The 16,596-nt window shown below is 62.9% G+C and overlaps 3 protein-coding genes across 5 annotated transcripts; 2 read left to right on the top strand and 1 right to left on the bottom strand.

Moving 5' to 3' along the window:
- Position 1: 1 nt before the first annotated feature.
- On the bottom strand, positions 2-4,486 carry TMED4 (transmembrane p24 trafficking protein 4). The gene is made up of 5 exons (XM_085559372.1): positions 4,210-4,486; positions 3,525-3,625; positions 2,884-3,009; positions 1,529-1,675; positions 2-683 (listed from the first exon to the last, which is right to left on the bottom strand). Exons 1-5 carry the CDS (start codon positions 4,484-4,486, stop codon positions 534-536), a joined length of 801 nt encoding a protein of 266 aa, XP_085415498.1. The 3' UTR covers positions 2-533.
- A 22-nt stretch (positions 4,487-4,508) lies between these two features.
- LOC146765653 (interleukin-1 family member 10-like) lies at positions 4,509-7,741 on the top strand. 3 transcript variants are annotated; one of them, XM_085559365.1, is made up of 5 exons: positions 4,509-4,858; positions 5,045-5,219; positions 5,394-5,454; positions 5,550-5,638; positions 5,718-6,442. In XM_085559365.1, the coding sequence occupies exons 2-5, from the start codon at positions 5,216-5,218 to the stop codon at positions 6,185-6,187; spliced, it is 624 nt and encodes a 207-aa protein (XP_085415491.1). In that variant the 5' UTR covers positions 4,509-4,858; positions 5,045-5,215; the 3' UTR covers positions 6,188-6,442. The 3 variants fall into 3 exon arrangements, 2 of the variants coding, with proteins under 2 accessions (XP_085415491.1, XP_085415490.1); XR_014949881.1 differs by lacking the exon at positions 4,509-4,858 and adding exons at positions 6,543-7,536; positions 7,578-7,741 and having other exon boundaries at positions 5,216-5,454; positions 5,718-5,848; XM_085559364.1 differs by lacking the exon at positions 4,509-4,858 and adding an exon at positions 6,543-7,741 and having other exon boundaries at positions 5,216-5,454; positions 5,718-5,848.
- Positions 7,742-9,070: 1,329 nt separating this feature from the next.
- LOC146765652 (interleukin-36 receptor antagonist protein-like) lies at positions 9,071-14,979 on the top strand. Its single transcript, XM_085559367.1, has 5 exons — positions 9,071-9,193; positions 9,955-10,064; positions 11,016-11,159; positions 12,047-12,171; positions 13,392-14,979. The coding sequence occupies exons 1-5, from the start codon at positions 9,165-9,167 to the stop codon at positions 13,593-13,595; spliced, it is 612 nt and encodes a 203-aa protein (XP_085415493.1). The 5' UTR covers positions 9,071-9,164; the 3' UTR covers positions 13,596-14,979.
- The last annotated feature ends 1,617 nt before the right edge of the window (positions 14,980-16,596 follow it).

Here is a 16,596-nt window from a genome sequence, read left to right as displayed (position 1 = left end):
CTTGTTGGAACAAAAAAAATCTTTATTTTCCCCCAAAAAATCCCCCTCGGGGGGTGGCCCTTTGCTGTTCCCCCCCATGGCAGGGGGAGCACCCCAAAATCTGCGGGGAGGGAGGGATCCACCCTGGCACTCCAATATTGGGGGATGGGTTTGGGGGTCCCTCTGGCACCCCAAAATTGGGGGATGGGTTTGGGGGTCCCTCCCTGGCATCCTAAAATGGGGCAGGATGCGTTTGGGGTGTCCCCCCACGGCACCCCAGGATTGGGGTGGATTTTGGGGGTTGTGATGAGTTTTGGGGGTTTTTTTGGGATTGGGGTGGATTTTGGGGTACCCCCCAGATTGAGGATGAATTTTGGGGTGTTTTTGGGGAGATGTGATGAGTTTTGGGCTACTTTTTCGGCTTGGGTTGGATTTTGAGTCACCCACCAGCTTGGAATGGATTTTGGGGCGTTTTTTGGGAATTGGGTTGGATTTTGGGGCGCTGCCCAGGTGGGAAGAGATTTGGGGGTGCCGCCCCAGGAGGTTTTGGGGGGCTAGACGAGTTTCTTGGCCTCGAAGAAGCTCTTGAGGTGCCGCATCTGCCAGAGGCCGGTGAGGATGAGGATGACGGTCTGGGCGATGGACCACCAGAGCACGCGCTGGTTGGTGCTCTCCGAGGTCATGCGGAACCGCTCCTCGCGGTACTGAAACACCAAAACCCCAAAATTATACCCAAATCCCATCCATTCCAACCAAAACCCCAACAATTCTACCCAAAACCCCATGGATTTACACAAAAACCCCATGGATTTACAGCAAAACTCCCCCCAAAACCCCACAGAGAGATTGGGGCTTGGTGCTCTCACTGGCCATGTGGAACCGCTCCTCCCGGTACTGAAAATCCCAAAATCCCAAAATTATACCCAAATCCCATCCATTCCAACCAAAACCCCAACAATTCTACCCAAAACCCCATGGATCTACACAAAAACCCCATGGATTTACAGCAAAATTCACCCCAAAACCCCACAGAGAGATTGGGGCTTGGGGCTCTCCCTGTTCATGCGGAACCGCTCCTCATGGTACTGAGAGGGAAAAACCCCAAAATGCCAAAAATTCACCTCAACATTTCAAAACTTCACTCCAAAATTCCAAAACTCCAAAAACCCCATGGATTTACACAAAAACCCCATGGATTTACAGCAAAATTCACCCCAAAACCCCACAGATTGGGGCTTGGTGCTCTCACTGGCCATGTGGAACCGCTCCTCATGGTACTGACGGAGAAAAACCCCAAATCCCAAAAATCCACCTCAAAAATCCAAAAATTCAAACTGAAAACCCAAAAATTCCAACCGAAATCCCATGGATTTACACAAAAACCCCACAAACTAACCCCAAATCCCCACAAATTCCCCTCAAAACCCAAAAAGATCCCCCTAAAACCCCACAAATTCCCTCCCAAACCCCCAAAATTTTCCCCAAAATTCCATAAATTCCACCCAAAAGCCCACAGGTGCCCAGGTGACCCCCAAAGGTGCCCGCTGACCCTCTGGTAGTTCTGCTCCTTCTGGATCTGCTCCACCTGGTCGAGCAGCTGGCGCGCGCGGAGCTGCAGCTCGGTCAGCTTGTCCTTGGCGGCGATCTCGGGGTAGTTGTTGGTGTGCTCGCCCACCTGGATGTCCAGGTGCACCCGCTGTGGGACACGGGCACGGGGATGGCACCGGGATGGCACCAGGGTGGCACGAACCATGGCTCCAACCACGGTTTCAACCATGGAACCAAGCATGGCGCCAATCGTGGAACCAACCACGGAACCAACCATGGCACCAACCATGGAACCAACGATGGAACCAACCATGGCACCAACCATGGAACCAATGATGGAACCAATGATGGAACCAACCATGGCACCAACCATGGAACCAATGATGGAACCAACCTTGGCACCAATCATGGCTCCAACCATGGAACCAACCTTGGCACCAATCATGGCTCCAACCATGGCACCAACCATGGCACCAACCATGGAACCAATGATGGAACCAACCTTGGCACCAATCATGGCTCCAACCATGGAACCAATCATGGAACCAATCATGGAACCAATGATAGCACCAACCATGGAACCAAACATGGCACCAACCATGGCACCAACCATGGAACCAATGATGGAACCAACCTTGGCACCAATCATGGCTCCAACCATGGAACCAATCATGGAACCAACCATGGAACCAATGATGGAACCAACCTTGGCACCAAACATGGCTCCAACCATGGAACCAATCATGGAACCAATGATAGCACCAACCATGGAACCAAACATGGCACCAACCATGGCACCAACCATGGAACCAATGATGGAACCAACCTTGGCACCAATCATGGCTCCAACCATGGAACCAATCATGGAACCAATCATGGAACCAATGATAGCACCAACCATGGAACCAAACATGGCACCAACCATGGCACCAACCATGGCACCAACCATGGAACCAATGATGGAACCAACCTTGGCACCAATCATGGCTCCAACCATGGAACCAATCATGGAACCAACCATGGAACCAATGATGGAACCAACCTTGGCACCAAACATGGCTCCAACCATGGAACCAATCATGGAACCAATGATAGCACCAACCATGGAACCAAACATGGCACCAACCATGGCACCAATCATGGAACCAATCATGGAACCAATGATAGCACCAACCATGGAACCAAACATGGCACCAACCATGGCACCAATCATGGAGCAACAATTGGAGTTGGAGGTCAGGGTGGGCAGGGCTGTAGGCACAGGGCAGTGCCAGGCCAGCACAGGGCTATCCCAGGGCTATCCCAGGGCCATGCCAGCCTGTCCCAGGGCTGTGCCAGGCTGTCCCAGGGCATTACCAGCTTGCCCCCCGCGAACAGCGCCATGCGGGTGGAGTTGGAGTGGAGGCAGATCTGGTGCTCGCCCGGCGTGTGCGACGTGAACGTGAAGCGCCCCTCGGAGCCGTACTGCCGTGACAGCACCACCTGTGCCAACCGGGACAGTGTCAGGGACCGGGCACAGCCACCGGCACCGCCCGTGCCAACCGGGACGGCGTCAGGGACCGGGCACGGCCACCGGCACCGCCCGTGCCAACCGAGACAGTGTCAGGGACCGGGCACGGCCACCGGCACCGCCCGTGCCAACCGGGACAGTGTCAGGGACCGGGCACGGGGCACGGCCGCTGGCATCCCAGGGGGATGGAGTCACTGCCCTGAGCATTGGGGCATGGAACAAGGGGTGCACAAACCCCCCCAGAGACCCCTCCCCATACCCATGGCATGCCCAGGGACCCCTCCCCATACCCATGGCATGCCCAGGGACCCCCCCCCCATACCCATGGCATGCCCAGGGACCCCTTCCCATACCCATGGCATGCCCAGGGACCCCCCCCATACCCATGGCATGCCCAGGGACCCCTTCCCATACCCAGGAGATACTCAGAGACCCTGCCCCACGCCTGGGCACCCCCCCTTGTGCCCTCCCGGTGCCCAGCACTGACCTTCCCGTCGGGGTCCTTGACCTCCACGTGCATGCCCAGCCCGGGCGTGGAGGGCAGGAAGGCCTCGGACTGTTTGTCCCACAGCTGCGTCCGGTAATTGCCTGGCACCGAGCGGGCACGGGGGCTCAGTGCCAGCCCCGTGTGCCCGCTGGGCTCTGATTTATATCCCCCACCCCAAACCTCAATGGTCTCTCCCGTTCCCCATCATAAATTCCCATTATCCCCCCCAATCTCAATGGTCGCCCCCGTTATCCCCCCCCAACCATTCCCAATGGTCTCTCCCACTCCCCCTTATAAATTCCCAATGGTCTCTCCCCTTTATAAATTCCCAATGGTCTCCCCTTTCTCCCTTATAAATTCTCAATGGTCTCTCCTTACCCTCTTATAAGTTCCCAATGGTCTCTCCCCTTTATAAATTCCCAATGGTCTCCCCTTTCTCCCTTACAAATTCTCAATGCAGTCTCCCATCCCCCCCTGCCATTCCCAATGGTCTCTCCCGTTCCTTCCCCCCTATAAATCCCCAATGGCGTCTCCCATTTCCCCTCATAACCTCCCGGTGGTCTCTCCTTTCCCCCCCGCCATCCCCAATGGTCTCTCCCGCCCCCTCCTCACCATTCCCGCTTTTCCCCCCGTTCGCCCCCCCACTCCCCCCGCCACTCCCGCCGCTCCCCGCCGCCTCCCGCACCGATGACCATGGTCTCGTCGGGGATCTCCTCGATGAAGCAGCGCTTCTCCGTCTCTCCGATGTGGAAGTAGAGGCCGTGCGCGCCCCAGCCCAGCAGCAGCAGCGCGGCCACCGCCGCCCTCAGCGCTTCCCCCGGCGCCGCCATCGCTGCTCCCCGCCGGCCGCCGCGGCCGCAGCGCGCATGCGCCGCGCGCCCCGCGCGGGCTCCGCGCATGCGCGACCCCCGCGGCCACTCAGCGCGCCCCACGCCGCTTCTCCCCGCCGCCGCAGCGCGCATGCGCGCCCTCCGCCGCGGTGGCGCAGCGGGGAGGGCGCCGCTCCCTCGCTGTTGAGATCGCGGGTTCGAGTCCCGCCTCAGCCGCCGCGGGAGTGGCGGTGTCCCCCCGTGTCCCCCCGTGGCGCGTGGCGTTGTCACCTCCCCCCGCCTCGGTTGTCACCGCGCGGGGGTGCTGAGTAACGGCAGGGGCGGGCCGCGCCCTCGGCGGGAGTGTGGCAACAGCACCGGCAGCTCCTTCCTGCCTCCCTTCCTTCCTCTCTCCCGCTCGCTGCGCCCCGAGCCGGGGGTCCCGCAGGAACCGGGGTCCCGCAGGAACCGGGGTCCCGCAGGAACCGGGGTCCCACCGGAGCCGAGGGTCCCGCAGGAACCGAGGTCCCGTAGGAACGGGGGGTCCGCGGGAGCCGGGGGTCCCACCGGAGCCGAGGGTCCCACCGGAGCCGAGGGTCCCGGAGGAACCGGGGGTCCCGTAGGAACGGGGAGTCCCGCAGGAACGGGAGTGTCACAGGAACCGGGGGTCCCACCGGAACCGGGGCTCACACCGGAGCCGCGGTCTAACAGGAGTCGGGGGTCCCACCGAAGCCGGGGTCGCAGCGGAGCTGAGGTCACAGCAGAACCGGGGGTCGCATCGGAACCGGCTGTCACCGGAACCGGCGGTCCCAGCGGAACCGAGGGTCTCGCCGCAGCCGGGCTCGCAGCACAACCGGGGGTCTCACCGGAGCCGGGGGTCCCATGGGTGAGCGCTGCCCGGGGACCCCGCGCACGGCCCGGCCGGGCCGGACGGGCCGCGGAGCGCCTGGCACGGCCGGTGCCACCGGGAGGGGTCCCCACGGCTCGGGGGGCGCGGGCAGGGGGCGCGGGGGTCTCGGGGTGGCCGCCCTCAGCCTCGCCCTCCTCTTCCTCCGCGCAGAGGCCGAAGGCTTCGCCCCCTGCCAGGCGCCCGCGCTGCAGACCAAAGTGTTCCAGTACCGGTAAGGGTGGCGGGGGACAGCGGGGGTGGCAGCGGACAGGGGTGGCACCCAGGGTGGCACCAGGGTGGCACCGCTGTCCCCGCTGTGCCCGCCAGGCTCTGGGACGTGAACCAGCGCTCGCTGTACCTGCGCGGTGACCAGCTGGTGGCCGGGCACCTGCAGGGCGCCAACGCCGCGCTGGAAGGTGACACGGGGACACGCGTGGGGACACGCGAGGGGACACGCGTGGGGACACGCGCTGAGGGTCCCCGTGTCGCCTGCAGAGAAAGTGTTCTGGGTGCCCAACCGTGCCCTGGAGCCCGCCCGGCTGCCGGTGATCCTGGGCATCCGCAACGGCTCCCGCTGCCTGAGCACCGAGCGCGGCCCCGGCGGGGAACCGCGGCTGCGGCTGCAGGTGCGACACGGGGGCAGCGGGGACACGGAGGGGACAGCGGGACAGCGAGAGGACAGCGGGACAGCGAGGGGACAGCGGGGACAGCGGGGACACGGAGGGGACAGCGGGGACACGGAGGGGACAGCGGGACAGCGAGGGGACAGCGGGGACACGGAGGGGACAGCGGGACAGCGAGAGGACAGCGGGGACAGCGGGGACACGGAGGGGACAGCGGGGACAGCGGGGACACGGAGGGGACAGCGGGACAGCGAGAGGACAGCGGGACAGCGGGGACACGGAGGGGACAGCGGGAACACTGAGGGGACAGCGGGGACAGCGAGAGGACAGCGGGGACACTGAGGGGACAGCGGGGACACGGAGGGGACGGCGAGGGGACACGGAGGGGACAGCGAGGGGACGGCCAAGGCACCAAGGCTATGGGGACACCACGGAAATGGTGATGAGGATGGCGACAAAAAAGTTTTGGGGATGGGACACCCTGGGGAGGGGACACCTGGGGACACGCGGACCTCGGGGATGCGACATTGCTGGGTGGGGACATCGGGGCTGGGGACACGGGGACCTCAGGGACGCGGCCCCCTGGGCACGGACATTACCCACGGTGCCCGCGGTGCCCGCACGGTGCCCGCGGTGCCCGCGGTGCCCGGCCGCTCTGGGCGCTGTCCCCGCGGGTGACAGCGGCGGTGGCCCGCAGGACGTGGACATCCGGGAGCTGCCCCGCGCCGGTGCCGCCGCCGCCGCCTTCACCTTCTTCCGCTCGTACCGGGCCGGGCTCTGGCGCTTCGAGTCGGCCGCGCACCCCGGCTGGTTCCTGTGCGCGGCCGCGCGCGGCCACCAGCCCCTGGCGCTCTGCCGCCACCGCGATGTCACCTCCCAGCTGCTGGACTTCTACTTCCAGCTCTGCTGAGCCGCCGGCCCGGGTGGTGGCATCTCCCCCGGGGTGGTGGCATCTCCCCCGGGGTGGTGGCATCTCCCCCGAGGTGGTGGCATCTCCTCCAGGGTGGTGGCATCTCCCCCGGGGTGGTGGCATCACCCCCGAGGTGGTGGCATCTTCACTGGGAGGGTGGCATCGTCATCCCCGGGGTGGTGACATCACTCTGGTGAGGGTGGCATCCTCCCCAGGATAGTGAAATTCCCATCCCAGGGTGGTGGCATCTTCACTGGGAGGGTGGCATCGTCATCCCCGGGGTGGTGGCATCACCCCCAGGGTGGTGGCATCTTCACTGGGACGGTGGCATCGTCATCCCCGGGGTGGTGACATCACTCTGGTGAGGGTGGCATCCTCCCCAGGATAGTGAAATTCCCATCCCAGGGTGGTGGCATCTTCACTGGGAGGGTGGCATCGTCATCCCCGGGGTGGTGGCATCACCCCCAGGGTGGTGGCATCTTCACTGGGAGGGTGGCATCGTCATCCCCGGGGTGGTGACATCACTCTGGTGAGGGTGGCATCCTCCCCAGGATAGTGAAATTCCCATCCCAGGGTGGTGGCATCTTTCTGACGACGGTGGCATCGTCACCCCCAGGGTGGTGACATCTTCCTGGAAAGGGTGGCATCGTCATCACAGGGTGGTGGCATCTTTATTGGGAGGATGACATCCGCACCCCAGAGTGGTGGCATCTCCCCCAGGGTGGTGGCAGCTTCCTGGGAAGGTGCCACCCCCCTCAGGAATGGTGACATCCTCACCCAGGCATGGTGACATCCTTGCTCCTCGGTGACATCCTCACCCAGGCATGGTGACATCCTTGCTCCTCGGTGACATCTTCCCCGGGATGGTGACATCCGTCCGGGATTGTGCCATCCCCCCTTCTCCGGGGGGTGCCACCCCTTGGGGACAATGCCACCCCCCTGGGGACAGCGACATCCTCACCGGGAATAAAGAGATGCCGAGGCCACGCGGTGTCCAAGCGTGCGTGGCACAGGGTGGCACAGGGGTGGCACAGGGTGGCACTGGGGTGGCACAGGGTGGCACAGGGGTGGCACAGGGTGGCACTGGGGTGGCACAGGGGTGGCACAGGGTGGCACTGGGGTGGCACAGGGGTGGCACAGGGGTGGCACAGGGTGGCACTGGGGTGGCACAGGGGTGGCAGAGGGGTGGCAGAGGGTGGCAGAGGGTGGCACAGGGTGGCACAGGGGTGGCACAGGGGTGGCAGAGGGGTGGCACAGGGGTGGCAGAGGGGTGGCAGAGGGGTGGCACAGGGGTGGCAGAGGGGTGGCACAGGGTGGCACAGGGTGGCACAGGGGTGGCACAAGGGTGGCACGGGGTGGCACAGGGGTGGCAGAGGGTGGCACAGGGTGGCACAGGGTGGCAGGCGGGCATAGGGCGGGGCTGTGGCACCGCCGCGGGGTGGCCGCTCTTGCGCCACCCGCGCCGTGGGGACAGAACGGGACATTCCCAGGCCGGGGTGACGCGGGCCCTGCCCGGGGACAGAGGGTGGCACCGCGGGCACGCGACGCGGGGGACACGCGGGCGGGACACGGGGGACAACGAGGGGGCGACAACGGGGACAGGGCAGGTGGCATTTTGGGACAGGGAATGGGGGACAATGGGGACAGGGCAGGTGGCATTTTGGGGACAGGTCACCATGGGGACAGGGCACACAGGGCCTTGGGGGCAAGGGACCAGGGGGATGGCACCCTGGGGACCCTGGGGACCCTGGGATGGCACCCTGGGGACACTGGGGACACTGGGATGGCACCCTGGGGACCCTGGGGACCCTGGGGACACTGGGATGGCACCCTGGGGACCCTGGGGACCCTGCGGACACTGGGATGGCACCCTGAGGATACTGGGGACACTGGGATGGCACCCTGGGGACCCTGGGGACCCTGCGGACACTGGGATGGCACCCTGGGGACACTGGGGACACTGGGATGGCACCCTGGGGACCCTGGGGACCCTGCGGACACTGGGATGGCACCCTGGGGACCCTGGGGACACTGGGATGGCACCCTGGGGACACTGGGATGGCACCCTGGGGACCCTGGGGACCCTGCGGACAGCGCTCACAGCACCTCGGCGACAGCACTCACGGTGACAATGGTGACAGGGAGGTGGCACACGGTGCCATGGCACAGGGGGCCGCGGGCATCCCTGGGGACGCTGGCACCGGGTGACATTTCGCCACCGCTCGGTGTCACCGTCGCTGTCACCGTCGGGGCGGGCTCTGTCCCCGCCCCGCCCGGCGCTATAAAGCCACTGTCACCGCGGGGACACGGCAGGTGCCACCTCCGCGGGTGCCACCAGCGCCGGGGACGAGCTCGGGGACAATCCTGCCCAGAGGTGCCACCCGTGCCACCCTCTCCGCAGGCGCAGCCATGTCGCGTGTGCCCAGAGCTGCCCTCAGGTGAGCGGGGACAGAGCGGGGACAGAACGGGGACAGCGCGGGGACAGAGTGGGGACAGAACGGGGACAGAACGGGGACAGTGAGGGGACAGCGAGGGGACAGAGAGGGGACAGCGAGGGGACAGAGAGGGGACAGAGCGGGGACAGAGCGGGGATAGAGCGGGGACAGAACGGGGACAGCGCGGGGACAGAGTGGGGACAGAACGGGGACAGAACGGGGACAGTGAGGGGACAGCGAGGGGACAGAGAGGGGACAGCGAGGGGACAGAGAGGGGACAGAGCGGGGACAGCGAGGGGACAGAGCGGGGACAGAACGGGGACAGCGAGGGGACAGAGCGGGGACAGAGCGGGGACAGAGCGGGGACAGCGAGGGGACAGAGCGGGGACAGAACGGGGACAGAACAGGGACAGAGCGGGGACAGTGAGGGGACAGAGGGGACAGAACGGGGACAGCGAGGGGACAGCGAGGGGACAGCGAGGGGACAGAACGGGGACAGAACGGGGACAGAGCGGGGACAGTGAGGGGACAGAGCGGGGACAGAGCGGGGACAGTGAGGGGACAGCGAGGGGACAGAGCGGGGACAGAGCGGGGACAGCGAGGGGACAGCGAGGGGACAGAGCGGGGACAGAGCGGGGACAGAGCGGGGACAGAGGGGACAGAGCGGGGACAGCGAGGGGACAGAGGGGACAGAACGGGGACAGAACGGGGACAGTGCCACCTCCCTCCCGGTGCCACCTGCCCTGACCCCTCTGTCCCCACAGGGGGACACCCCAGGGACGCCACCCGCGGGTGGCAGCGGGCGGCGGGGACGTGTTCGAGGGTGTCACCGACCCCGACATGGTGGCCTTGTTCGACGAGTTCCTGGGTGATCGTGAGTGCACGTGTCCCCAATGTCCCCGTGTCCGCGTGTCCCATGTCCCCATGTCCCAAATGTCCCCATCTCCCCAACGTCCCCGTGTCCCCTCTGTCCTGATGTCCCCATGTCCCATGTTCCCATGTCCCACCTGCCCATCCCCATGTCCCCATGTCCCTGTGTCCCATGTCCCACTTGCCCGTCCTGATGTCCCCATGTCCCGATGTCCCCATGACCCCATGTCCCACCTGCCCATCCCCATGTCCCCGTGTCCCTGTGTCCCATCCATGTGTCCCATCCCCGTGTCCCCATGTCCCATGTCTCGGTGTCCCCGTGTCCCACACGCTGTCCCCGTGTCCTATCCCCGTGTCCCATGCAGTGTCCCTGTGTCCCCGTGTCCCATTTGGTGTCCCTGTGTCCCATCCCCGTGTCCCCGTGTCCCACACGGTGTCCCCGTGTCCTATCCCCATGTCCCATGCAGTGTCCCTGTGTCCCCGTGTCCCATGTGGTGTCTCTGTGTCCCATCCCCGTGTCCTATCCCCGTGTCCCCATGTCCCACGTCCCCGTGTCCCCGTGTCCCCATGTCCCATCCCCGTGTCCCCATGTCCCTCTGTCCCCATGTCCCATCCCCGTGTCCCCATGTCCCATCCCCGTGTCCCCGTGTCCCACGCGGTGTCCCCGTGTCCCATCCCCGTGTCCCCGTGTCCCACGCGGTGTCCCCGTGTCCCCGTGTCCCCATGTCCCACGTCCCCGTGTCCCCGTGTCCCACGCGGTGTCCCTGTGTCCCATCCCCGTGTCCCCGTGTCCCACGCGGTGTCCCCGTGTCCCATCCCCGTGTCCCCGTGTCCCACGCGGTGTCCCCGTGTCCCTGTGTCCCCATGTCCCATCCCCGTGTCCCCGTGTCCCACACGGTGTCCCCGTGTCCCATCCCCGTGTCCCCGTGTCCCACGCGGTGTCCCCGTGTCCCAGAGCTGGTGGTGGCCTCGGGGCCCGGGCAGCCGGCGGCGCGGCCGTACCACTACGTGCTGCGGGACACGGAGCAGCAGGGCCTGAGCCTGCGCCACGGGCACCTGGTGGCCACCAGCCTGCAGGGCGCCAACGCCACCCAGGAAGGTGGGTGACACCGGGGACTGGGGACACTCCGTGGGTGACACTGGGGACAGGGGGACAATCCCTGGGTGGCACCAGGGACATGGGTGACACGCTGTGGGTGACATTCTGGAGGAACAGGGATGACAATCTGTTGTGTCCTCCTGGTGGCCACCAGCCTGCAGGGCGCCAACGCCACCCAGGAAGGTGGGTGACACCGGGGACAGGGGACAATCCCTGGGTGACACCGGGGACAGGGGGACACTCCCTGGGTGACACTGGGGACAGGGGGACAATCCCTGGGTGGCACTGGGGACAGGGGGACAATCCCTGGGTGGCACCGGGGACACGGGTGACAATCCCTGGGTGACACCGGGGACAGGGGGACAATCCATGGGTGACACCGGGGACAGGGGGACACTCCCTGGGTGACACCGGGGACAGGGGACAATCCCTGGGTGACACTGGGGACATGGGTGACACGCTGTGGGTGACAATCTGGAGGAACAGGGATGACAATCTGTGGTGGCCACCAGCCTGCAGGGCGCCAACGCCACCCAGGAAGGTGGGTGACACCGGGAACAGGGGACACTCCCTGGGTGACACCGGGGACAGGGGGACAATCCCTGGGTGACACTGTCCATGGGTGACATCAGGGGAAAGGGGTGACAATCCATGGGTGACACTCCACAGGTGGCACTCAGTGGGTGACACTTCCACGGGTGACACTTCATGGGTGACACTCAATGGGTGCCACTCCATGGGTGGCACTTAATGGGTGACCCTCAATGGGTGACACTCAATGGGTGCCACTCCATGGGTGGGCACTCAATGGATGACCCTCAATGGGTGACACTTCCACGGGTGGCCCTGCCTGGGTGTCCCCGCGGTGTCACCGCCGTGTCCCACAGAGCCCATCAGCGTTGTCCCCAACCGGCACCTGGAGCGCCGGCGCTGTCCCCTCATCGTTGGCATCCGCGGTGGCACCCGGGCGCTGTCCTGCGGCACCGGCCCCGAGCCCCGGCTCAGCCTGGAGGTGACACGGGGACACGGGGTGACACACGGGACACGGGGTGACATGGGGACACGGGGTGGCACGGGGACATGGAGGTGACCTGGGGTCAATCCAAGTTGGGTCACTCAAGGTGGGTCAACCAGGATGGATCAGTCCAAGGTGAACAACCCAAGTTGTCCACCTTGGTTTGACCCACCTTGGGTTGTCCACCTTGGGTCGACCCACCTTGGGTTGACCCACCTTGGGTTGTCCACCTTGGTTTTACCCACCTTGGGTTGACCCACCTTGGGTTGTCCACCTTGGTTTTACCCACCTTGGGTTGTCCACCTTGGGTTGTCCACCTTGGGTTGTCCTACCTTGGGTTGACCAACTGGAGCTGGATCAACCCAAGATGGGTCAAATCAAAGTGGGAACACCACTGGGGGTGGTGGGGACCCAAAAATGGGTCACCTCCAGGTGGGTGGCCCAAGCTGAGGAGACCCAGAGATGGGTCAGGCCAAGGTGGGTCAGGCCAAGGTGGTCACCTCAACGTTTGTCCATCTAAGGTGGCTCAAACCAAATTGGGTCAACTCAACATGGGCAACCCAAGGTGGGTCAATCACGGTGGGTCAACCCAAGGTGGACAACCCAAAGTGGGCTGACCAAAGTGGGTCAGCCCAGGTGTAGAACCCAAGGTGGACATCCCGGGAAGGGTCATCCCAAGGTGTGGTGGGCACCCAGGGCCAGCGCAGCCCGAGGTGGGGCGCCCTGAAGTGGCGTCACCCCGAAACGGAAGCGGGGATTCCCCAGGGTGAGGTCACCTGGGGTGGGGTCACCTGGAGATGGCATCACCTGGGAATGTGGTATCACCTGGGGTGGGGTCACCTGGAGATGGCATCACCTGGGAGTGTGGTATCACCTGGGGTTGGGTCACCTGGAGATGGCATCACCTGGGAGTGTGGTATCACCTGGGGTTGGGTCACCTGGTGCTGTTGTCATCTGGAGATGGGTGTTCCTTGAGGTGGGGTCACCTGGAGATGGGGTGAGTGTGGGTTCCTTGAGGTGGGGTCACCTGGGCATGGGGACACCTGGAAGGGGCTTGGCTGGAGATGGGGTGACCAGGAGATGGGGTCAGTGTGGGTTCCTCGAGTTAGGGTCACCTGGAGATGGGGTCACCTGGAGATGGGGACACCACCAGGCCACGGCTGCTCCTGGTCCTGGTGCCACCACAGGTGCCACCATTTGCCGTCCCTGCCCGGCAGGACGTGGAGCTGCTGGAGCTGTTCTCCAGCGACAAGGACAGGGCCACGCCCTTCACCTTCTACAAGACCTTTGGTGGCTCCACGCACACCTTCGAGGCCGCCGCCTTCCCCGGGTTCTTCCTCAGCACGGCCGCGGACGCGGGCGGGGCGCTGGTCCTGGCACCACCGCCCCATGCCACCGCCTTCTACCTGCGGCGCGTGTGACACCGGGGACCTCCATGGTGGGACCTCCACGGGGGGACCTCCATGGTGGGACATCCATGGTGGGACACCCTTCCATGGTGGGACCTCCATGGTGGGATGTCCATGGTGGGACATCCATGGTGGGACCATCTTCCACCTTCCATGGTGCCACCACCACCACCTTCTTCCTGCCCCGCATGTGACACCGGGGGAACATCCGTGGTGGGACATCCTTGGTGGGACATCCGTGGTGGGACACCCTTCCATGGTGGGACCTCCACAGTGGAACACCCTTCCATGGTGGGACCTCCATGGTGGGACACCCTTCCATGGTGGGACCTCCACGGTGGGATGTCCATGGTGGGACATCCAGGGTGGGACACCCTTCCATGGTGGGACCTCCACGGTGGAACACCCTTCCATGGTGCCACCACCTTCTACCTGCACTGCAAGTGACACCCAGGGGACGTCCATGGTGGGACATCCATGGTTGGGGACACCATGGTGGGACATCCATAGTGGGACCACCTTCCACCTTCCATGGTGCCACCACCACCGCCTTCTGCCTGCCCCACATGTGACACCGGGGGAACATCCGTGGTGGACATCCGTGGTGGGACATCCGTGGTGGGACATCTGTGGTGGACATCCATGGTGGACATCCATGGTGGGACATCCTTGGTGGACATCCATGGTGGACATCCGTGGTGGGACATCCATGGTGGGACATCCATGGTGGGACATCCATGGTGGACGTCCATGGTGGACATCCATGGTGGGACATCCTTGGTGGACATCCATGGTGGACATCCGTGGTGGGACATCCATGGTGGGACATCCATGGTGGGACATCCATGGTGGACGTCCATGGTGGACATCCATGGTGGGACGTCCTTGGTGGGACGTCCATGGTGGACATCCGTGGTGGCCGCCGGTGGCCGCTGTCCCTCGCGGTCAATAAAGGCCATCTGCTGCTGTCACCTCGTGCTGTGACCTGGGGGGGCAGGACGGGGCCATGGGGGGGGCAGGAGCTTTGACCTTTTGGGGTCAGAACCCTTTTTGGGGTCAGAACCCCCATTTTTGGGGTCAGAACCCCTTTTTTTGGATCAGAACCCCCATTTTAAGGTCTGAATCCCCATTTTGGGGTCAGAATTCCCCTTTTAGGGTCTGAACCCCCATTTTGGGGTCAGAATTCCCATTTTAGGGTCAGAACCCCCATTTTGGGTTCAGAATTCTCCTTTTAGGGTCTGCACCCCCATTTTGGGTTCAGAATTCCCATTTTAGGGTCAGAACCCCCATTTTGGGTTCAGAATTCCCCTTTTAGGGTCTGCACCCCCATTTTGGGTTCAGAATTCCCCTTTTAGGGTCTGAATCCCCATTTTGGGGTCAGAATTCCCCTTTTAGGGTCTTCACCCCCATTTTGGGGTCAGAATTCCCCTTTTAGGGTCTGCACCCCCATTTTGGGGTCAGAATTCCCCTTTTAGGGTCTGCACCCCCATTTTGGGTCAGAATTCCCCTTTTAGGGTCTGCACCCCCATTTTGGGGTCAGAATTCCCCTTTTAGGGTCTGCACCCCCATTTTGGGTCAGAATTCCCCTTTTAGGGTCTGCACCCCCATTTTGGGGTCAGAATTCCCCTTTTTGGGTTCAGAATTCCCCTTTTAGGGTCTGCACCCCCATTTTGGGTTCAGAATTCCCCTTTTAGGGTCTGCACCCCCATTTTGGGGTCAGAATTCCCCTTTTAGGGTCTGCACCCCCATTTTGGGTTCAGAATTCCCCTTTTAGGGTCTGAACCCCCATTTTGGGTTCAGAATTCCCCTTTTAGGGTCAGAACCCCCATTTTGGGGTCAGAATTCCCCTTTTAGGGTTTCCCCCCCCATTTTTGGGTCAGAATTCCCCTTTTAGGGTCTGAACCCCCATTTTGGGGTCAGAATTCCCATTTTAGGGTCAGAACCCCCATTTTGGGTTCAGAATTCCCCTTTTAGGGTCTGCACCCCCATTTTGGGGTCAGAATTCCCCTTTTAGGGTCTGCACCCCCATTTTGAGGTCAGAATTCCCCTTTTAGGGTCTGAAACCCCATTTTGGGTTCAGAATTCCCCTTTTAGGGTCTGAACCCCCATTTTGGGTTCAGAATTCCCCTTTTAGGGTCTCCACCCCCATTTTTGGGTCAGAATTCCCCTTTTAGGGTCAGAACCCCCATTTTGGGGTCAGAATTCCCCTTTTAGGGTCTGCACCCCCATTTTGGGGTCAGAATTCTCCTTTTAGGGTCTGCACCCCCATTTTGGGTTCAGAATTCCCCTTTTAGGGTCAGAACCCCCATTTTGGGATCAGAACCCCCATTTTGGGTTCAGAATTCCCCTTTTAGGGTCTGCACCCCCATTTTGGGATCAGAACCCCCCTTTTAGGGTCAGAACCCCCATTTTGGGTTCAGAATTCCCCTTTTAGGGTCTGCACCCCCATTTTGGGGTCAGAATTCTCCTTTTAGGGTCTGAACCCCCATTTTGGGGTCAGAATTCCTCTTTTTGGGATCAGAACCCCCATTTTTGGGTCAGAATTCCCCTTTTAGGGTCTGCACCCCCATTTTGGGTTCAGAATTCCCATTTTAGGGTCAGAACCCCCATTTTGGGGTCAGAATTCCCCTTTTTGGGTTCAGAATTCCCCTTTTAGGGTCTGCACCCCCATTTTGGGGTCAGAATTCCCCTTTTTGGGGTCAGAATTCCCCTTTTAGGGTCTGAACCCCCATTTTGGGGTCAGAATTCCCCTTTTAGGGTCTGAACCCCCATTTTGGGATCAGAACCCCCATTTTGGGGTCAGAATTCCCCTTTTAGGGTTTCCCCCCCCATTTTTGGGTCAGAATTCCCCTTTTAGGGTCTGCACCCCCATTTTGGGGTCAGGACCCCCCTCCCAAGGGGCGGGGCCTCCCCTTGATTGACACCCAGCTCTGAGGGGCGTGGCCTGACGCGGGCGCGCGCTCTATGCTAATGACGCCCGTAGCCCCGCCCCTTTGTGGGCGTGCCCTCCCAG

This window comes from Lonchura striata, chromosome 22 (assembly GCF_050655825.1).
Source record: "Lonchura striata isolate lonStrDom1 chromosome 22, ASM5065582v1, whole genome shotgun sequence".
NCBI classification, from domain to species: Eukaryota; Metazoa; Chordata; class Aves; order Passeriformes; family Estrildidae; genus Lonchura; species Lonchura striata.
The sequence above is the reverse complement of the archived record's forward strand: the minus strand, read 5'-3'. Positions and strand labels throughout refer to the sequence as shown.